The sequence below is a fragment of the Podarcis gaigeae genome, assembly GCF_964106915.1.
Source record: "Podarcis gaigeae genome assembly, chromosome: 7".
Lineage (NCBI taxonomy): Eukaryota > Metazoa > Chordata > Lepidosauria > Squamata > Lacertidae > Podarcis > Podarcis gaigeae.
In genome coordinates, this window is record NC_139683.1 from 87690948 (window position 1) to 87714055 (window position 23108).

Sequence of the window (23108 nt, forward strand, 5' to 3'; positions counted from 1 at the left end):
TGTTTTGTGGGAGGAACTTAATGGAAAAAACGTGTACTTCTAGAGTGAATGTTAAACAGCAACTTCTAATGAAAAATAAATATATGCTAACCTAATAAAGCAACATTTCAACAGCAAAACTATTTATGTAAAGCATTTATATGCTGCTTTTCCAGCATTCAGTAATATATAAGCAAACTTTATCTTTAAAAGAAGTTAAACAGAGCAGCTGGTGTTTTTTTTTAATTAGCAAAGAAACTCAGTCAGTTTTGCCAAATAAAAACTGAAACAAAGTTCCAACTTTTTCTGAAAGGATAAACACCCTCTAGAGCACGGGAAGTCAACCTTTTTATACCTACCACCCACTAATGCATCTTTCTTGATAGTAAAATTTCCTTATTGCCCATCAGTGCTCAATGGAAGGAGGATTCAGTTTCTGCCGTTGAACCCCCTACCGCCCACCTAGAATCCTGAAACACCCACTAGTGGGCGGTAGGAACCAGGTTGACAACCCCTGATCTAGAAGATCTAAACACGGGCAACTCTAGCAAAGAGCCTGACGTTTGCACAGGGCGGAGACTGATTTCCCGAGCAAAGACAGTGTGATGGTCTCTCTACAGGCCAAGGAAGTCTGAAGATACTTGGGTTGCCGGATGAGAAGGCCTATGAAAAATAAAGCACCAGCACTTTTCTGTGGGTCTGGAAGCAACCATAATCAGTGCAATTGTCGCAGGACTAGTATAACATGTACCCATTTTCCAAATATTCACCAAGGGGTAAACAACAGCACTTTGCACAAGCTGCAGCTTCCATGCCATCGTCAAGGGCAGCTCCACATTCAATGTGTTTTAAAATTAGCATCAAAGCTAACCACTACAGTTGTTGTATGTGGAGAAATGAAAAGCCGTATGAGATATGGCATATGTGGTACACGTTACCAAAATATTTGATCCTACCTATCTTTTGATAACAGAAGATACACTGGGAAGGAGCAAACTGGGAAGGGACACACATTTCTGTGGCCACTACTCAAGCCACACTTAAACTCCTTTAGACTTGTTTTCACAATGTAAAATAAAGGGGAAGATTCAACTAAGTTTAACTCAGGAGTAGACCCACTGAAATTAGTGGGCCTGCCATAGACATGTTCATGAATTACAATGGGTCTATCCTGAGCAAAACTTTGCTAAATACTACCCAAGGAACATAGTTACACTAAAAAGCCTCAATGTTTTGCAAAACTAACAGGGCAGTTTATTGAGTCAAAAACACAACAAAATGCATTCGTCTTCAAAAACTGAAATGAACAGATTCTGTCTGTTACCCGTAGTCAGGTAATCTACATATGGTTTAGCACTGCACCTAAAGGGCAAGAATTAGCCCCATCCCCTTACAGCAAATATTAGTTTCAGTCTTTGCAAAATGGGATAAAACTTTGTATTGTACAAGAGCACATACTGAAAAGTACTAGAAACTTTATGAACAACACTGGATTCTTGGGGGGCCATTTTAAAAACTCTTCAAAGGGTTTGCAAGATACCCCCATACATCTGCAGTTATTTTTAAAGGAATTATTCAGAGGTCACCTTTATACTGCCTCTTCAACGCTTTAGAAGAATGACCAGGTAAGAGATGCTAACATTAAAACAAGCTTTAAAATTTGTAGAAGACAAATTCTTGTTTAAGAGGCCAAGGTTGCAGGCAGCTAAAATGACTGATGAACTTTGTAAAAGGTAGAATTTGTAATATACAATGCTTGCAGTCCTTTCAATGAAGCTCGTGGCAAAGATCAGCATCTAAACCACATAACTAGGTCTAAATGGCTACAGGAATGCTCAACTTTATTGAACAGCAGCTCTCTGTGCTACATGGTGAACATCTTTAGAAACTGGCATGAGTTTCAGAGTAATTTGTGCCTTGGAATGTGTCTCAGGGTCTGCAGTTCACGGGGAAGCAAAGCCGAAGTCCCCATTGCCCAACATCTGGGCAGACCTCTAAAGCAATAGCCCTCTGGATTCTCCAATAAAATTGTTTTAAGTTTGAAATCAAGGTATGCATGGGCCAAGCGCATTCTATTACTCATATGAAGCATATTTTACGCATTGTATATATCAATGCCAGAATTTTTCACTTTCAGTTTTCATAATTTTAAGCCGGTTAGACATGAATCGCTCCTCTGAACACAATGCCTGTTGCTAAGTAATTCACAACATGAAAATCAACACTTTGACAAGTGTTGTCTTTGATCAAGAATTCTTAAGTGATGGTTAAATCTTGATTAAAAATAAATAATCAAATCTGTGTTTAACACTGCAATCCTATGTGTGCTTCCTTGGAAACAAGCCCCACTATGTTCAGCGCGTCTTACGCCTAGGCAAGTGTGCACAGAATAACAGCCTAGAAAAAGCTTTGAAGAAAAAAATGGTCAGCAATAAAAATTGGGACTCCAGTTCATTGCTACTTGCCCAATTCAGGAAGGCCTCTATAGCATAGAGAAAAGGTTTGGAGAATCAGGAATGTGCTCACCTGTTCCTCATCTTACCACATACCAATTCCTTTCTCCGTTTCCAGGTGTCTTCTAGCCAGAGTTTGCTAGCGCATCTAAATCAGGCTATGGTTTATGATAACCTTCAAACAAGGCTTTTAAGCGGGCATACAACCCGTACTATAAACATAATTATTTAGCCTTTTGAATAAGATTACATAGAATCTCTAACTAAAGGAAACCTGGAAATGGAGAAACTGGTACATGATAGGTTAGGAGCACATGGGACACATATGCCCAATGCTTCAAACAACTGTTTGGATGTCTGGAATGGATGTCACAAACAGGCCACTGAATATTAACAAAGCAACTTGGACATTAAAAGCATTTCAATATGTACAGTTAATATTTCTCATTTATCTCCTGTTCTGTCATTTCAATGGCTGCAGTTTCTCAGGGCACATATAAACTTGGGCATTAGTACATGCAATACATTAAAAGTGAGTACAAGCAGAACAGATCCATTGCCTTTTTATTATTATTATTACAAATGTACTGACCAGATGGCTTCAAAAAGATCTACCTATTTAGGTATGCCAGTACAAAGTAAAAAACTATTTAACAAATTAAATAAAAATGCCAAAAATAGTATTTTAATGGAAAACAATTATAAAATACTGTGACCCCATTGTGAGTATTCCGACCATTGTTTGAATTATTTATTATTTCCAACCTATCAGAAGTAGGGTGTATATTTTTCCATGCAGAATAAGTAGGATTTGTTAGTGCCTTTTTAACAAAATGTAAATAGCAAACTACCAGCCATAATAATATATACATTCAGAAGTGCATATATATATATTATATACTTTTAGTCTCTCTCTCTCTCTGTGTGAGTGTGTATTGTACACTATTAGTGAATATATATAGTAGTGCATACAAATCCCATTTGTTTGTTAGCCAACTGCAGTATACAACAGAATGCACAGCTTAAAAGGGACATGGCTGATCAAAGAAGTGATTTCAGTGCTGTTTTGAAAGCCAAATATGTAATTGTTTTCAAAAGAAGTTATTGGCCTACGACCGGCACCTCTAACCTTTCTTTGCTGCTTGATATGGTAGTTCTTTGTACAGTAAACAGATCTATTACATTTTACAAAGTTCTGAGAAGGTGGTTCTGTTTTGTAGTACTTCTCAAAGAGACCTACATAGCGCAAGCTGCAACTCCTGCAAGAATACTTTAAAAAGTGACACTGTCAAGTATTTTTCAGTTAAATGTTTACATTTTCACAAGTTTCCCACCACCAGTATGCAAGGCTTGCCTTTGAACTTGAAAATATTCTTACCTCAACCCTCAATCATTTGTTTAGTAAATGCTGGATTCCCTGCTCATTTCCTCTGGTAGTCAAATTCTATAATTTCTTCCCTATTCAATTATTTTATTTTTATTACTTTAGCTCCCCCTCTGGCTGAAAACTGCATTTTACAGCATAAAACAATAAAGAGGCATGAATCAACAGTGTCTAATTTTTAATGTGTTTATTTAATTTCTCAGACAGAGCAATTAAAAAAAAAAACATGTGGACTCAAAGTAAGGACATTATTTGCCATGCTGTAATCACCTGAAAGGGAGGTCATGTTTTAAATGTTAAGTTACTTGACAGTGTCGCTTTAGCTTAGAAAGGAAAACAAAAACAGACTATGTTTGTATTGCAGTAGATTTCAAGTTTTCTTGCACTTCATATAAAGTAGCATTATGAGCTTGGATCTTTCCTACAAGACACTGAAAACATTAAGGAAAATAAGGCATGTTTTCCAAAGGTGGATTGCTTGGCACATTTGAGCATACTGTTTTTGGAACACCAAATATGGTCAAATATACCTCTCTCTCTTTTTTTTAACCCCCTGACCTTAAGACAAGGTCTTTTCACTGTTGCTCATTGTGAACAGTGAGCTGCACAACCATGGTAAAGAACTGAGCACCTCAACTGGAAAAAGTGAAACCCAAAACAAGGTCATTTATAGTCAACATAACATATTATGACTATTAATCAAGTCAATGCACTATATCTACAGTGTGCATGTAAATCACAACGTTGAGACTTAGGGCGCAGAATGCTGCTGAAACTGTGGTAATTAGCAGACCATACCAGGACAACTGCATAACCCACACATCAGCTTGACCTACTCAGATCAATGGTAAGATTCTCAAATGTGTGGGTCAAGTAGAGTTCCTTTTCATGCATTTTGATTCTCAGAAAAAGGAAATAGGCAAAATGCTGATTCTATTGATTCCAATGACCAATCTACATGTTGGCTGGAATCAGACAATAGGTTTTCAGAGAGTAAAAAGTGATTTGAGAGAGTCACTGTTTGTAATATGTATGCGCATTCCACTTTAGCCTCTTAGTTAAAGAGGTGCTTGTTTTGTTCTATGAACCTGCAAAACTAACCCTTTATCAGAGACAATAGTGGGATAAAATGGTATATAGTTTCATATCATGAGACAAAACACTTTCAGCTCTTCTGAAGACAATTGTTTATGTCCAGCCAAAAACTGAATAAGGATTTTGCTCTTTAACAAAGTTTATATTAATTCAAAGAGAATAAAGACACTTTGCTGTACACCGACCTACACAAGTTATTGCTAAAAAAATAAAAAAAATCTGCCAATCTGCAGTATTGCAACTTTTAAAACTATAATGAATAGTAGAACCGAGACAACCAAATAGCAGAATCTAAGCAATTTAAAACTTTCCTAACTACCTGTAGCATGGAGAATGCAATTCTTTCACCATTCAAATGCAGTATTAAACTGCTCAAACTCTCCAATTAAAACAAAGAAGGCTTACCAGTCAATGTTTACATGCAGTCAAAAACCATTTCAGTTATCACATTACGCACCATGGAAGCTTATTTTTGCTATATGGAAAAGTGCACCTTAGAAAGTAATGTAATAAATTCCAGTGATTCTCAAAACAAAAATTTCTAACCACTATAACATTATTGCACATTTGGTGTTCAATGGACACCAGTAGCAAAATTGTTAAACTGGAAATGGATGATACAACGGAAACAGATTTTATATTGACACTTAACAGTGCATCTCCAAAAAGGGAATTATACTTTAATGAAAACAGAAAATACATTTCCTTTGAACAATCTCTTTGTCTTTCCTAGGCCCAACCTCTTACAATCAATGAGAAGCTTAGAAAGTCTCTTTCCTACTGGTAGCATCTTCAACATACAGCAGTTAAATCTAAATTGTTAAATTTGTCAGGGTGTTAAGAAAATGAATACACTCCAGATCTCAAGAATCACACAGATTCTTATATTGTTGACTGTTTCTACAGAATTCCAACTATTTTTCCTACTGTTTTAAGGCATCATTTATAACATATTCTTTTCACTTGCAATGATGATAGTCATGCAGCAGTTTAATGATAAAAATATATTAATATTTTACTATACAGCAGCAAGAAGTTAGTCAATTAAAAGCACACAAACATTTTAAAAGAAAAACCTGTAAAAGTATATTACTACAAACAATTGCAATTTGGAGAACACTACTTGACAGATTAGTGTTCTGACAGACTGTTTTCATACCCTACAGTTCTGATATAATCACACAAAGTACATACTTTTAACTGAAGGGTTGGGGAACTTGCACAGTTGGGGGAGGGGCAGGGTATCCTTACTACATGTATAAAGTATGTAGCCAGTAATAACTAGCACCACAGCTACATTAAAATTTCTTTTACAGCACACCAACTTGGCTTTCACTTTTAAAGGAAATTCAAAATCCATGGCTCAGTAGGATTACTCTATAATCATGTTGCATTGACTTCCATGACAGGCCTATATAAATTAGTTAGCACTAGCACAAAACAGGAGTTTCAATTCAGACTTAAACAAGTTAAAGGGATAGTGCTAGTGGCCACACACAGGAAAAGAAACAAAAAACCTTCACCGCCTGTTATTCAAAAACAGGTTTACTGGAAATTGCTGCACGTGAAGTACTTTAAGTACACATCATAAAAAAAATATATTATGAACAATACAAGTACATCTCATATACACAATAAGGACAATATACCTACTTAGTTGTAAACCAAATAGGTGCAGAAAAATATGGGAGATCATCTTTCTCTCTCTCTCTCTCTCTTTCTCTTTTTAACTATTTGAATAACTTTGGTTCAAACCATAAAAATCACAAGTTAGCAAATTTCATTTAAATGCCTTTTTAATAATTTTTCTTCATGTTCACAGAAGTTTCACTGACCATTTTATATGTTTAAGGTCCAGATGCAATGCATATTGTATAAAAGAGAGCACTTATTGTTTACCTTGCATGAATTAAACCTACGTACCTTTTAACTCTACAGACTTCTGCATAACATTTAGACAAAGCTCAGACACACAGCATGCCTAGCCCTCATATATATATACACATCTCTAATCACAGGTATATAGGGTGTCAAATATACTATAATAACCTTCATGTAAGGTTTTGAAATTTGGTAACAAAATGAGAAGAAAAACTAAAAATATTATTTTACGTGTTCTAAAATATCTCTTTTTGTGCTAAAGTCAAATGTTAGCTCAACATGAAAAGGACATTTTCTCTTTTTAATATAATTCAGCAATATTTTAATCTTGACCATTTTTGCAAACACTTTTTTTTTAATAATAATAATAATAGCTTAAACGTGTACAAAAGTTCTTGGTTAATTAGGGAAATAAACACTCAGTTCTTTATATTTTTAATCAAGTAGGAAACACAGTTCATCATATATAATGTTATTACTTTTTTTGTAATTTTTTTGTTTTTTTGTTTTGTTTTTTTTTTTGTTTTTAGCAGCTGCTTACTGTTTTATACGATGGGCAAGAGTGGAAGGAACAATCCAGCGATGGGGTGGAGAGAAAGAAGTTGCTTGCTCGGCTGTCAGTTTTGGTGGTGGGTGGGTGGTCGGTGGTGCTCCCCTTGGAGTTAGAACAACAGGTATATTTAACTGCATGTATTATTTTCAGTGTGTGGATGTCGGTTTTCTCTCTCTCGCTCGCTTACAGTATAACGTATCTCTCTCTCTGTGTGGCGATGTTGTTGTTTGTTGTTGTTGTCGTCGTCGTCATTATTATTATTACGAGTGTCTCTGTGCAGCAGGGCAGGGAGGAGGCAGCCAAGTGGGGAGGAGGAGGAGGAAGGCAGTGGGGAGGAGGAGGAGGAGAAGGAAGGAGGCAAGGAGGGATGGAGATCAATCCTCCTCCGGCTCCTCGGCCTGCAGCAAGGCTCCCGGCGGGCCGGCGGCGGCGGCGGCGGCGACGCTGCTGCTGCTGCTGCCCCCCTCGGCCTCGGGCGGCTGCTCGGCTCCCCCGGAGGAGGGCGAGGAGGCCGCGGCGGTGGCGGCGGCGGCGGCGGCCGCCCGCTTGTCCCTCTGCTTCTCCTGGATCTTCTTCATCTCGTCCGAGTACTTGCAGAAGGTGTGCCCGAACTTGGCCCACACCTTGTAGGGGACGGTGATGGAGTTGCGGTAGGTGGGCTTGACCTCGCTCACCCGCATGAAGACGCCGTACTTGTTGGAGCCCACGTCGAAGAAGAAGCGCTTGTTGTCCACCGTCAAGGAGGTGCCCTCGGGCAGCTCGGCCGGCTCCTCCTCCACGCCGTAGTCGTCGATCAGCTTGGCCAGGGCGTCGCGGAACTCGATCAGCCCCTGCGCCGGCAGCGCGATGGTCTGCCCCTGCGTGGAGCCCAGGCCCGGCCCGCGGTTGACCGTCTGCCGGATGCGCAGGAACCGCCCGCGCTGGTTCTCCTTCAGATCCATGTAGTACTTGCGGTTCTCGCGCACCAGGAACTCGCTCTTGAGGGCCCTCCGCGGCTCGTCCGCGGCCTGCGCCAGCTCCGGCGGCTGGCTGGGGCCCAGCTGCGCGTAGTGCTCGATGAAGTCGCCCAGGTAGTCGCGGAACTCCACCGCCACCGACATGGAGAGCGTCAGGCGGCTCTTGCTGCCCCCGGCGCCCACCTCCGCGATCTTCAGGAAGCGGCCCTTGGCGTTCTGCTTCACGTCCAGGTAGAAGCGCTTGTTCTGGATGTCCACCCGCTTGGAGGCCAGCTCCTGCGTCTCGTGCTGAAGGCCCACGCCGCCGCCGCCGCCGGGCCCGCTACCACCGCCGCCCGGGCCCGGAGCCCCGCCGCCGCCGCCGCCGCCGCCACCCTGCTCGCTGCCGCTGTCTCTGTCCGCCATGATGCTGCCGCCGGGCCTCCCGAAGCCCGCCTGCGCCCCCCGGCCGCCGCCGCCTCCGCCGCCGCCTCCTCCGCCTCCCGCCGCCGCTACTGCTCCTGCTGCCGCCGCCGCCGCCGCCGCCGAGCCAACCCCCTCCGCAGCCGCCACCACCAGCAGCAGCAGCAGCAGCAGCAGCCAGCCGCTCTCGCGAGATCTGTGGAGGAGACAGAAAGAGAGAGAGCGGCTAACATGGCAGAGAGAGAGAGAGAGGCGCGCGCGACTGTGTACAGTAGCCGGGAAGGGAGGGAGGGAGAGAGAGAGTGAGGCGGCGGCGGCGGCGGCGGCGGGGAGGGAGGGAGGCGGCGAAGGAGCCCCAGGATGTGAGGCGGCCGCCGCCGGCAGCGCCCCGCCGCCCGGGCCGGGCGAGGGCAGAGAGGAACAGCTCGCTTTAGTGGCGCTCAGGCCCCACCCACCTGCCCTCGCGCCCGAGGCTGCTGCTCCTTCCAGCCCCTCAGAGGGACCCGCGCGGATCCTCACGCCGCCGCCGCCGCCGCCCGTCAGAGGGAGGGACAGACAGACAGACGGAGCGGCTGCCAAGCCCCGTCCCCCCTTTCCTGTCACTCTTCTCCTCGCGCGCGCACTCGCGCCGACCGGCGAGGCCCCCCCCCTCTCTCTCTTCCACCCCATAAAAAAAGGCTGAGAGGGCGACGCAGACACGCGCCGAAATAGCCCCGAACTGACCGGCGTCCGCGGGGGGGGGGGGAGGGCGGGCTCCCGCCGTTTCCCCTCAGGCGGCGTCTCTCACGCGCTTCTCCACCTTTCTCCTCAGCCGCTCTTTCCCTCCGCGCACCTCAGGTGCGGGACCGGGACGGAGGGCTCGCCAGGGCCTCCCTCGGTGACAGGAGTAGCAATAACAGAAATAATAAGTGCCCGGAAGAAGGAGGGAAAACGGGCCGGGGGGGGAGGGGGAGGGGGGGAGATCCTTCACGAGAATGGCCTCCGACCTGGGTTGGAGGATGCCGACGTGCCTCATCAGTGTCCGGCGAAGAGGAAGGAGGAGTCTCTTCCATCTTTACACAATAAATATGCTATAGAGTCGATGCCGCACAACTTTTTTGGGCGCGAGGCTGGAGGGCCGTTTCGGGATTTGGCTATGTCTGAGGTAGAGCGGCGGGAATTCCCGCCCGCCTCAGAGATCCTGTCCGGACAGCGGCAGCTGACCCCTCCGGCCGCCCCCTTCGGGCTACGCGTCCCCCGCCTCTCAGGAAGGGCGACCCCGGCTCCGCCCGCCTGAGCAGCAGCAACTCCGGCGCCCTTTTGCGCGCCTTGCTGACGGGGAGGCCAGCTCTGGATCCCGCGCAAGAGCTTCCCCTGGAGTGGAGGTTGCGCAGCTGGGGCTCCCCTCGAAGTTAGAGGCCTCCTGACAGCCCTCCCGGGAAATGGGAGCTGTTCTGTGGCCAGGCCTGCCCGTGAATCCTGCCAGGTGGGAAGAGGCAGATTCAGGACTTGGCAAACTTCTGTTAGGTTGCTCCTGCCCAGACCACGTTGGCAGGACTAGCCCGCCACCCCTTCGCTTGCTTGCACTGACGGGGGCGAGTGCGGCCTTTGGGAAGATGGCATAGAAGTCAGAAGAGCCTTATCAACGAAGAGCATTATTCCAGCAAATTCAGTGGGAGTGTGTGCCTGCAAGTGCGTCCTTTTAACTGGAGGAACTGCTGTGCATGAGCGTGGCTGGAGATCCCCCTCGAGCAGCTCCCGTTTTCCCTTTCTCAGCGGGGCTGGTTATGCGGGCATCTATCGCAGCGCTGCTAGACAGCATCTTAAAAAGTAGAGACATCACCGTGCCAGCAAAGGTCTGCATAGTAAAAGCTATGGTTTCCCCAGTAGTGATGTATGGAAGTGAGAGCTGGACCATCAAGAAGGCTGATCGCTGAAGAATGGATGCTTTTGAATTCTGGTGCTGGAGGAGACTCTTGAGAGTCCCATGGACTGCAAGAAGATCAAACCTCTCCATTCTGAAGGAAATCAGCCCTGAGTGCTCACTGGAAGGACAGATTATGAAGCTCCAAGACTTTGGCCACCTCATGAGAAGAGAAGACTCCCTGGAAAAGACCCTGATGTTGGGAAAGATGGAGGGCACATGGAGAAGGGGACAACGGAGGACGAGATGGTTGGACAGTGTTCTCGAAGCTACCAGCATGAGTTTGACCAAACTGCGGGAGGCAGTGGAAGACAGGAGGGCCTGGGTGCTCTGGTCCATGGGATCACGAAGAGTCGGACACGACTAAACGACTAAACAGCAACATCTCAGGCCGTATGTCTGCCTAACCGGCGAAAAACAGGCCTGCCTGCAACGGGCCAGGGGGACGAGAGTCTCCATTTGGAATAGAAGCGGACAGAATCCCCAGGGCCGCTCTCTCTGCCTTTCCAGGCCTTGCTTCCTAAGGCTTCAATGCTAGGCCTTCCCCGCAGACCCGAGGAGCTGCAGATCTCGGGGTGCAAACTGCAGGCGGGGAAAGGACCGAGCAAAGAACCAGCCATCGCCACAGCGGAGGACTCTGGATACCCGGGAGCTGCATGGTGCGCATTTTACGCACCGGCTGCACTGATGGAGTGCGCGCGGGGAGGGAATGAGCTGCCCATTCTGCTGGCCCATACAGTGGTACCTCGGGTTAAGTACTTAATTTGTTCCGGAGGTCTGTACTTAACCTGAAACTGTTCTTAACCTGAAGCACCACTTTAGCTAATGGGGCCTCCTGCTGCCGCCGCGCCGGCAGAGCACGATTTCTGTTCTGATCCTGAAGCAAAGTTCTTAACTATTTCTGGGTTAGCAGAGTCTGTAACCTGAAGCGTATGTAACCCGAGATACCACTGCCCTGCCCCTAGGTAGCCCCCCCTTCTTCTGCCACCCGTTTTGCGGATCCTTGCACCGGATTCCCTGGTCAAGAGCCGACGTGGCTCCCCGGGCTTTCCCTTTCCTCGCCAGCCGAGGGACCAGGTGAGCGACGGGGGTGGCTCCCCTTCGGCTTTCGTTCGTTCCTGCAAGCAGAACCTGGGGCGCGAGAGGTTTGCAGCAGCCCAGCTGGGAAGCTGCTTTCTGGCCGGCGAGGAGCTGCCCGGAGGGCTTAGTCCCGCGGGCTCAAAGCGGCGGCGGCGACGGGGCACCTCAGCCTCCAGAGCCGCGCGGCCCCCGCTTTCCTCGGCCACGTGTCAAAGCATCCTCAAGTGCAGCCCCGTCCCCGACCCCAAGCAAAGAATCCCCAACGAAGCGTTGCTTTCCCTCGGGCAGAAAGGCTGAGGAGGGGGCGGGAGAGAGACAGCCTTGGGCTCCGCCCGGTTTTGCTCAAGCCAAATGGGAAGAACTCGAAGAGAAGCGCATCTACTCGCACCTGCAACCTTCCCTTCCTCAGCAAGCGAGTCCTCGGTCCTTTCACTTTACGCGCAAGTGTAGCTTGTCATTCTGCCCGCATTGATTTTTTTAACCCGACGGGTTATTAGACGACCAGTTTGAGATGAGACCCAGTTGTCATGCCGCTGCATGAACTGAAAACGTAAAAACCTTGCCGATAGAAGAAGATATGCCTGCGTGTTGCGGGAGGGAAATTACTGGAAGGAAATGTAGTCCAGGTTTGGAATCCCAAAGTCCTCCTTCATTGTAAGAGCAAAACATTAAAGAAGATTTCATGGCCAAAACAACAGCAGTTCATTGCTGATTTTTAAACAAAGTAGGTGAGCCAAAATGAAATAATTAGGGTTTGCATTTCACATAAAATATGTGAAAACAACTACGGCTATTTTAGTGTGTGTATATCTTTGTAGATGATTTTAAATCTGGTTAGTTCATACAGCTAACATTCCATTTTGATTTCTAAGTAATATTTTCTACCCACACAGTTCTATTTTAATAGCTTTGATTGTAGCTTCTTTATTTTTCATAAAATAAATCCCAGGCTCCGAGAAATACAGTTGACAACTAAAAATAAAGTGAATGTAAAAATTGTTGTCTACTCTTGGGGGGAAAACATAATAGATTTCCAGATAAAAGTGTGTGTGTTTATTAAACTCATTAAAAATAATCCTAACGTGTATAAATCATGCAGTTCTCTATACATTTAGTTTGCTAAAGCTGCATAAAATAGATTTCCAAGGCTTTTAGCACATAACAGCAATTGTAAAACCTCCCCCTAGAATTTTTTATTGAAGCTTTACTGAAATTCCAGTGTAGAAATATTCCATTATATAACTAAAGCTAACATACATCTGCTACTTATGAATATTCTATTATAATACACTTAAAAACTAGCAAGTCTATCAACTCCTACACTTGCTGTGGAAGCAGGTGTTCAGATTTCACACTCATTTTAATCAAATTAGAAGCAGTTTATCTTTTGATTTTTGCTAAGTTAGCAAAACAATGAATTCAATGAGACTTCTGAGTAAGAATGACATAGTTAATTTATTAATCTAATTACAAAATTTAATGCTACACAACTAGATCTTTAAAAAGTAGGATGTAGAAAGGAAAGCACATACAAGCAGGGATTCAGATGTATTTATTTATCAAATAAGGTATATACATTTTTTTAAAAAAACTATTTTTAGTTGCCTCATTTAAAAGCATCATAATTATGGCATGCAAGTTGGCATTTAGTGTGAGTTCAAAAATAATGAAGAAAAACAAAAATTCTTTAAAACTTCCACAAGACTATGACTGCATATGACTCAACAAGAAAACAAAGTAAAGATTTGCTCACTTTTAAGTAAACAGTGGAAACGACCAGCATAAAACTCTGCATGGAATAAAACAACAAATGTTAAGCAACATATTCATTTTTTTAAAAGAGCTCACAGTTACTTTTGAAGGTTCAATAAAAATTAAATTTCTCAAAGGAACTTTTCCCCAGATCAACCAATCAGTGTGCAAATGAAGAAGAAATACAAGGAGAATAAAGGGGCACAAAACACACTGACATCCAAAGGCTTAGGAAGTGATAAATTTAAAACAGAAGAAACAGCCAATCAAAACCTTTTCATCACTACTAATAAAAAGTTAACAATTGTTGAAAATATTGTGTACGTGTACACTGTCACCTTTGTTGAAACAAAATACTTGAGGAAAACAGGAAATAAAAGGGTACAAATAATTTAAAAATTATGGCTTTGAAAGGTTGATTATATCAAAATTTTAGTTTGACGAACATCTATTGTCATTTATATACTACACTACAAATATGAAATTTTAAAGAAAAAAGTGTATTTATATTCTGTAAAAATGATTTAAAACTGATCTTTCACAACATGTGAAATAGTTATTTAGTAAGAGTTTGAACCCCTTAGGCTACATTTTCTCAAGTATGTAAAAAGATTTTAGTCCCTTAGGCTACAATTTCTCAAGTATGTAAAAGGATTTGAGTTCCCTGAGTTGGGACTACTGAATTTTGAATCCCTCAGTTTCACTAAAGTCACCAGCTTCTCTAAGATGTCTGACATCCTTACAGATCTTGTAGATCTTTAAAGAAACAAATTAACCCACAAAAAACTTAAGTTTAAAACATAAAGACCCACAAATAAACCAGAGGAATGAAAAAGGTTTTCTAATCATTATTATAACAATAGCTTCAGGTACTGTAATTATATCTTATCTTACTATTTACTAATTATGGGCCACTATTCTTGCAACAAAGAGACTACAAAAATATTTTATATCAAGCAGAGGAAATAAAGGTTGGTTTTCTGCAACTATGTTTAAATTTGATCCATGTAGTGTGACACTAAGCAAATTTGCTGAAGTTTCAGTGTATTAATTGGAACTGATATGAATATGCATGCTTAGAATCACAGTGCTAGCAGAAGTGTATTTTTGCCCATCACTATTGCTTTTATCGCACTCAGCCCGAAAAACTTCATTTGCTATTAATATAATCTTATAGATGTATTAATGAATGCACTACAGAAAACAATTGCAGATCTGCTAGGGGAAAAACCCTAGTGCACTTCAGTACTGTACCTTATTTTGATAACTTGTGTTTTAGTTCAGTAATGGTCAAGTTTGAATGTTTACAGCTTCAACCTATAGTATATTTAAACAATTGTCAGCTAGCACAACTTTTCACAAAATAAATGAAAATATTAAATAGCAGGTAAAATCACGCTGACGATTTGAAGTATAGAATTTTCCATCCCCAGTACCTATGAAACTCTCCCCTTTCCCATCATTTAAGGCAACAGCTTTTATCCCTTTGCAAACCACTAGAAAATTGCTGGGGGGTCTTGGGCTTAATAATGGTTTTTTAAAAATTTGTTGTTCTACAAAACACATTTTAATGAGTATATGCAACTATGTAATGCAACCATGGTCATAACCACGATTACACAACCCTAGCCCTCTGATCCCAGCTATCAGAGGGGAAGAAATGAATGAACTGTCAAGGCTAAGTACAGATATTCTGGACTGTTCTGTAACCTGTCTGAGGACCAGCAAAATGGAGCTGGATAACCATCAGTGGTCCACAGACCTCACCCTGAAAATCTCTTAAGTAGGCTCTTGCCCTTTTTTTTACCTTAAAGAATCAAATATGTTTAATTCAGAAAAGTTGTAGAAAGCCCATGTTTCCCACAGCTGGAAAATTTATTACATAAGGAACTAAAACTGAGAAATTGGGAAGGGGTGGAGCACCTCCAGGTAAGTCAGGGAGATACTTCTTGCCTGAAGCGCTGGTGAGCTGCTGTCAATCAGCACAGACAATACGCAGTTAGATGGACCAGTGGTCTGACTCAGTACAATCAAGTTGCTTTAAAACACTGGAGATTACATTTAGAGTAGAATACAAATTAATGAACGTTTTGCTAAGAAGTCAAACACAGTAATTTTTCTCCAACGCCGAAACTGCTCCTTGTCACCTGCTTAATCTGTCATTTGATACATTGTCGCAAACTTTTAAGCGTTTTGCTTCTCAAAATTGGCATCATGGCATGTCCAGCTCCTCTCATCCTCCTAACCAACACGTGGAAAACTGCAGGGACGGGTATTAACAGGTTGCAAACGCTTTCGATATTTCCGCCAATATGATGCACCTTGGTGGCCCTAATAATAATTATAATCACACAAATCCGTAGGTTTTGCAATAAGCCGCCGCCGCCGCTATTCTTCCGTCTTTTTACTAGAATACAATCTCCCGCAGAAGCGCTGCCATCCTTACCGACCGAGCCTGGGCATCTTTTACTTGGAAGTAAGGCCCGCGGCGGAGTTCAATGCCACTTACTCCCAAGTAAAGGCGCAGCTGATTCTCGCCACGTTCCTGTCCGGGCCGCCAGGCGATGCCCCGGCCCCAGGTCCGCCTCCCTCCTCCCGGCAGCTGAAGTTCTGCTGCGAGACGGAGCATCGCCGGGCGCGATCCCTGCAGCAGCAGCAGCAGCAGCAGCAGCAGGCGGACACCGGGAGCAACCAAGGCGGCTGCGGCGGCGGCGCGGGGCTCCTCGGCTCGCTCTTCCGCCGCCGCGCCTCGACCCGCCGGGCACCTGTTCTCCGCCCGCGCGGCTGGCCGGACTGCGGTGGCGGCGGCAAGAGCGCGGAGAGCGGAGGCTCCTGTGCGCGCTCGGCGGGGCCCAGCGGAGCCGGGGCGGCCGCAGAGCAGGCCTCGCTGGGCGGCAGGCTGGGCCCTGGGCTGGCTGGGCCGCGGGGCTCCGCCTCTTCCTCCGCCTCCCCGGCAGACGAGCCGCGAGTCGTGGCAGGCGAGCGGGCGGCGCCACCTCGCGCCGAACCCGCCGCCCCGTCCTTTCCCTCCGCCTCTTCCGCCCGCGGCCTCCGACCAGCCCGGGAGGCCCGCTTGGGCCTGGCGGCGGGCAGGCGCGCCTCCTCAGGCCGGGCGCTCCGGGGAAGGATGCAGGGCCCGCCCGGGGAAGAAGGGAAGAGCGAGCGAGAGAGAGAGAATGGCTTCTCCGGGGTGCCCCCCCCCCGCCCCCGCCACGCCGAGTTTGGCTTTGTTTGTGTGACGCGCGAGTCTGGCGAGGGAGGCGCTTCTCGGCTCCCGCCCCCCCTCCGCCCCCCCCGCATTTGGGGGGCGCGCGGGGCGGGGGCAGCCGGGCAGCAATATTGTCCATCGCCCCCCCCCCCCATGCCCGCATGTTCCGGCCTTTTGAAAAGCGGCTCAGCGTAGGGCGGTCATCTCGCGTTTTAAAGTGCTGCATTTGAAGAAGGCTTGCTGCCTCCTCCTCCTCCTCCTCCTCCTCCTTCTCCTTCTCCTTCTCCTTCCCGAATTTGTTTCTCTTGCTTTACTTCATAGTCAGGTTGCTTATTTTTTCTCTATGAGTGCATTTGTAAGCCTGTGTGCAGGGACTTGTGTTAATTGCATGTAAGCGGCGTGGGGAGCTGGTTTTGACTGTAGAGCCGGGTACAAATGCTCTGAATAATGGATAAATAAATGAGTGGTGAGAATGTGGGACCCAAGGCCAGCCTCTCTCCACCACACACACACACTTTCACCCCAGCAAGCAGTGAGAAACCATGCAGACATTTATAGGGCTTACACTCTGTCCTATTCATGTCTGCGTGTGTGTGTGTGTGTGTGTGAGAGGTTCAAGTGGACATTGTCTTTCAGACTCGTGGAAGAGGCAAAGCCCATTGTTGTAAACCAACTGACAATAAATACTAAAAGATTCAGCAAGTAATAGGGCTTTTAAGCCATTCATCTTAAGGCACGTTAATATTTACTTACAATAACTTATAAACCAAGGGTGGAGAATTCTTTTTTTCTCCTTTGGGAAAACAGCAACAAATAATAATTACTTTATTAAGTGTATTATAAGTTCATTATACTCATTAAGATACATATTGTAAAGCCTTGGAAGAAAGGGATATCTCCTGAAGCTCTGGCTCTTAGTCAGTTTAAGAATTGGATCCACTATCTAACAGGGACAATTTTACTATATCTGTGAAGAGGGAATCGGGCGAAGACACACACATGCCTCATCGGGCAGGTCAAATATACAATCAAAGAGAAATATCCCCATTTATAAATCTGTTTCACATTGCCTGCCCCCCCCCCCAATTCTCTCATTCCTCTATATTACCCACACACTCTTTCAACTTAGCAGACTCTCTTAACTGCCTAAAGCATATTTCCTCAACTGTCTCAGAATACTGCTGTCAATCACTTAAAGTTCTCCACCAACGTTCTAGTAGTAGCACATTACATGCAATTTTGCCCTTGTTTTCAGTTTTCCTAAGCATGCCTAGATACAGTTCTCTTTCTTCCTGTGTGTTGAGAAAGGAGCAGTTAACATGTCCCTATAGTGGTGCTACCTTGGCCACATTTTGGATTGAGGATCTATATGATGCATGGTCACAAGTGGAAAATGATCAAAATGTAGTTTGAGCACAAATATATGGATTCTGATACCTAAAAGTTTGGGGAAAGTCAGGACACAAGCTAAATGTTGCATTTGCTCTGTAATTGCCACAAATGTTGGGTAGGCCAGCAGATCCTTTCTCATGAGTTGCGTTCTATCCATCAAGCAAGGTAACATCTACCATATTATGCTCTTTAATTTGGATTAGTTAACATGGAATAAATGTTATTGAGTCTGATTTTACCATCCCTGACACACATTATTGTACACGTTAGGGTTCTTTTTCATGGTTGCTTAAGAACACAGTAATTTCCTTGCTGGATACAACCAAATTGTCCACACAGAGAGGTTCAGAGCATAAAGGCTTTGCTCCTCATTTCCTTGGACATTCCCTTGGTTCAGTATGTATCTGAAACTGCTGGGTAATATTACATGAAAATAGGTTTTGAAACCATCCATCCCCTAGTGACGCCCATTGTATGTTTCTCCATTTCAGCCAATCCAGACCTTGCAGTATTGATGGTCACATGGTGGAGAACATCAGATAGAAGTGTATCCCCAAATGTTCTGTTCTGTAACATACAATACATAATACAGACAATATCCATCCTGTTTTGAAAAGCTAGTAAGGTAAAGGGTAAAGGGACCCCTGACCATTAGGTCCAGTCGCGGACAACTCTGGGGTTGCGGTACTCATCTCGCTTTATTGGCCGAGGGAGCCGGCGTACAGCTTCCGGGTCATGTGGCCAGTATGACTAAGCCGCTTCTGGTGAACCAGAGCAGCGCACGGAAATGCCGTTTACCTTCCCGTTGGAGCGGTACCTATTTATCTACTTTCGCTGGTGTGCTTTCAAACTGCTAGGTAGGCGGGAGCAGGGACCGAGCAACGGGAGCTCACCCCGTCGCGGGGATTCGAACCACCGACCTTCTGATTGGCAAGTCCTAGGCTCTGTGGTTTAACCCACAGTGCCACCCGCTATAGGTTGCATAACAGCCAAAGGCCTGATTGAAGAGGTATGTTTTCACCTGAAGTGTAAATATATCTAGTAAATGGACCATGTGAGCCTCCCACAACTGAGGAACCACCACAGAAATAGCTATAATAACACTCAACATGTGCTAATAAATAAGCAAAATACCTCTCAGCATCTCCCACCTCTTGCATTACAAATCACTATCGGATATATTTGATTTGTATTATTAGCATGAAACAATGGGAAGAACCTGCTCTTCTCTATCCCTAGAGGATCTTGGCATGTAGTCATAGAATCAGAATCCTAGTCTTGGAAGGGACCATGAGGGTTGTCTAGTCCAACCAGAACCTCAACACACAGCCTCCCATTCAGTCCAAAACCACACCATGCCCTGCTTAGCTTTGCAAATGTGCCAGCAATTTTACTGCTGCACCACTAGGAGGACAGAAAGGGATTGGATGTATATGAACACACATCTCCAAGCCTAAAAGGGAGAACTATCTTTATTATTTGGGAAACTTGGATACATTCCTTCAATGATTGTTTCCAAAGGTGTTGGGATATATTTATTGGAGGAGTCTGTTTCTTTAAAAAAAAGTTTTGAACCAGTTTCCTTCAAACACAATGGGGTAGTTCAAATTTCAGCATTAAGTTTCAGAACTAAGCTGTTCTTAAACCAAGGTACCACTGCAGTTTTGTTCCTAAACACCACATGGTCCCAAACCAGTTGCAGTTCTGAGTGCTTCTTTTCAGAATTCCAGCACCTCCATTCTTTCTTCTCTGTTCCTGGTGTTCCTCTGCTCTTTTTGGTATCCAGTGCCCACTGAAGGTGCTCCGTCCTTGTTTGCAAGTGTTTTGGGTTTCCCCCTCCATTCCAGCCTCCCCTCACCACTTCCCACTCCCATTTTGTATTTTTGGGTGTGTATGCGCATAAGCTTTAATTTCTGTGATCATTCTCTGGTTTCATTCCTAGGAAGACTTAAGAAGTGGTTATTCTTACCCTTTATGGTTTTTCTCCTCCCCCCTCCCCTCTTCCACTCCCCTTCTCCCCTTGGTTTATTTCCTTATTGTTATTGTCACATATCTTGTATTTTTATGCTGTGAACCACCCTAAGATCTACAGATGAAGGACAGCAAACAAATTTAAATCAACCAACCAACCTGCTGCCAGCATTTCTAAACATTCCATGCTATGGAGTTCTTATGGGGCCATCCCCTCCATTTCTATTTGGCAAAAATGTGAGAATTTGCAAACTTTGTGGCCTGCTAATGCCTCGCTCTTGTGGGTGAGTAGGTGGTGTGGCTTTGACCTGGGACAACTTGAATCATAAGGCCGATAAAATGTTAGAATGAATCCCTACCTGAAGATGCAATTGTGTGAGCTGAAATAAATACTAGTATCAATGACAGGAATCTTTGTTCTGACTCTTGTTTCTTGTGCAATTTAAAAAAGTAAAAGTTTAAGAAGTCCAACCAGTCTGCATGCAAGTCAGGGCTGCTAAAAAAAAGCTCAACAGCTTTTGGGGTGCCCTGGTTTTTCCTTATTGAAATATGGCAACCCTACTTCTGCATGCAACTGAGTGCGTAATTTGGCCTAGAAGGAGATCTGAGGGGGCTATTTAAGCAGTTTTACCTTTGCTGCAACTTGAGAGGAATGGGGGATTTTTGACTGGATGCTGTGAGCTGCTGCTTTTTCCCAGTGCAACTCTCCAACCTGCAATAGAGGTATTACATTGAATACAGAAGCTTTCAGTCCAAGCTGCAATGTGTGGATAAAGGCAATGGATTATATTCTTAGGTTGAGTTTTAGCTCAACTCTCAACTTGCAGCAGGGGTCTAATCCTTCTGGATAATGCTACTCAGAACCCGATCTTCAGACTACAATACAGGACTGCCATTAAGTCACTCTCCTCCAGCCACAGCCCCTTCCAACCTGCAACATGGAGAATGGACTGCACTTGCTTTGGAATTTTATTTGCAATGTTATCTTTAAATGTTTTTGAAAGAACAAAAACTAAGTTAGAAAGAGCAGGGACATTTGTTTTTGCTGCCACCTTTTTTTTTTGGCTATTTATATTTATTTATATATTGCGGATGTGGATGGCACTCCCCTGGCTACTTTAAAACCTTGGCTTTCTCTATTGATTTCTATAGGCAGCTCTCACTTCTGCCCCTGGAGACATTAAAAATAGCTTCTCGGTGTGAATCAGGAAATAACCTCTCCAGAGATGAGATGGTACTCTCATCCCTCTTTGAGAGGCATCTCCTGGGGCTTTGAAGGGCGCCTCAGAAGATAGGGAAGGCTCATCACTGCAAACCTTCTGAATGTGCCATTGCCAACGTGGAGGACCACTGCGCTGCTGGGGTGGGGCTAAACCCAGTCTCAAGGCCCCTTTCTGCTCTACCCTGACTAAAACAAAGTTTTCTGAGTGGGAGTCAGGTGTTGGTGCCTGGAGGTATCTATCAGGGTGCTAGGCAGAGGGGTGATAGCTGATGTGCTCAAGCTCCCATGTATGCTGAGGCCAAGCTAAGTGCTTTCTGTGCATGCAGTTTGCCCTTTCCCCCATCCAAGTTCCTTCCTGTGGGCTTGTGAGTGTGGGCGACGTGAGACCCGAGAGCTACTATACCCACATCAGAACAAAATGCACTCTTCCCTTACAGAAACTGGAAATATATTTAGAAATAAAACAGACTGTTTGTACTACCCTCTAGTGGTGACTCAAAGTCATTTGCACTATTAAAAATGTTACAACTCAAGTCTTTTTTGCTTTTCCTGTTGTTGAAAAGCAATCTCCTGCCCCAGCTTCACCTTCTGTCAAGATTTCATAATAACTCTGTCGTAGTTCCACCTCCAGTTCCTTGCCTCCACTCACATGGAAAGGGCTTCCACGGAGGGTGCACAGCTCACATGTGGGCAGTCTGTGACCTGGGGCCACAACCAGCCCACAATATCATTCTATTCAGCCTCCTACCCTTCTGAAGAGGCCACATACTTCCACCCTACCCCGATTCCTTCCTACCTGTTGGTTTCCTCCTTTTCTCAAGGCTTCTTAAAGTATCCTTTCCTTTCCTATATCATTTCAGAACAATTGGAAGGGGCAGCATTTTTGTGAACAATTTATGTCACAATCATGTCACAATTGCATCATACCCTCCAACATCCTCCTGGTCAAAATTGGGATACTCATTTTTTGGTCCTGAACTCTCGCAGGGGTCAGGTGACTCTCTCAAGAGTGCACGAACAAAACACAAGAGTTTTTTGTTCTGGCACTCTGGCCTTGGCCAGCTGATATGTACCACAGCACCAGACGAAAAAGAGATTACATGCTGGAATGACTTCTATAATTCTAGGATGTCCCACTTAAATCGGGACAGTTGAGAGGTATGTTTTACTGGTCATCGAAGCAGCTTCACCCCCAGCTGTTTGAGAACAAATTAATATCCTTCTCTCTGTGTGTGTGACATTAAAGTTCCTTCATTTCCAGTACAGTAGCTGTATTGAATTACTTTATTTTTTAATACTCTTGAGCACACAACCATAGAGTCATCCGCGACTGGTCCAAACGGTCAGGGGTAACTTTACTTTACTTTAAACGTATCTAAGAGTAATCTCATCAAACCCAGCCAGTCTTACTTTTAGGTGTACATGGATGGGGTTGGGAATGTTTTGTTTATTTATTTCATAAAGGTTATATACCGCTTGATCAAACAAACAAAGCGGTTTACAAAAAGGTAAAATAGTAAAATCAAGAAAAAAATACTACCCTACTTAAAAATATACAAAACTTAAAATACTGAAACAGATTATAATTTTCTCAACTTTCTAAGTATTTGGGTAGGCTTGTTCAAACAAGAATGCTTTAAGCAGGCACAAAAAGAGTACAGTGAGGGTGCCAGCTTGATCTCAATAGGCAGGGAGTTCCAAAGTGCAGGTGCTGCCACACCAAACAAGCAAGTTCTTACAAATGCAGAACTATGGGCAGATGTGGGATAAGGCAATCTTGTAGGTATCCTGGTCCAAAGTTGTTAAGGGCTTCATATTCTAATAGTAACACCTTGAACTTGGCCCAGTAGCAAATTGACAATGAGTGCAGACCTCTG

General features: G+C 44.6%; 1 protein-coding gene across 3 annotated transcripts in view; it reads right to left on the minus strand.

Moving 5' to 3' along the window:
• PURA (purine rich element binding protein A) overlaps positions 1 to 8978 on the minus strand; it is a 29622-nt gene extending 20644 nt beyond the window's left edge. For all 3 annotated transcript variants that reach the window (XM_083748681.1, XM_083748679.1, XM_083748680.1), the window contains exon 1: positions 7334 to 8978. In XM_083748681.1, coding sequence (XP_083604807.1) covers positions 7720 to 8706 — 987 coding nt within the window. In that variant the 5' untranslated portion in view covers positions 8707 to 8978 and the 3' untranslated portion in view covers positions 7334 to 7719. The remainder of the gene's footprint in view (positions 1 to 7333) is intronic.
• Positions 8979 to 23108: the final 14130 nt, after the last annotated feature.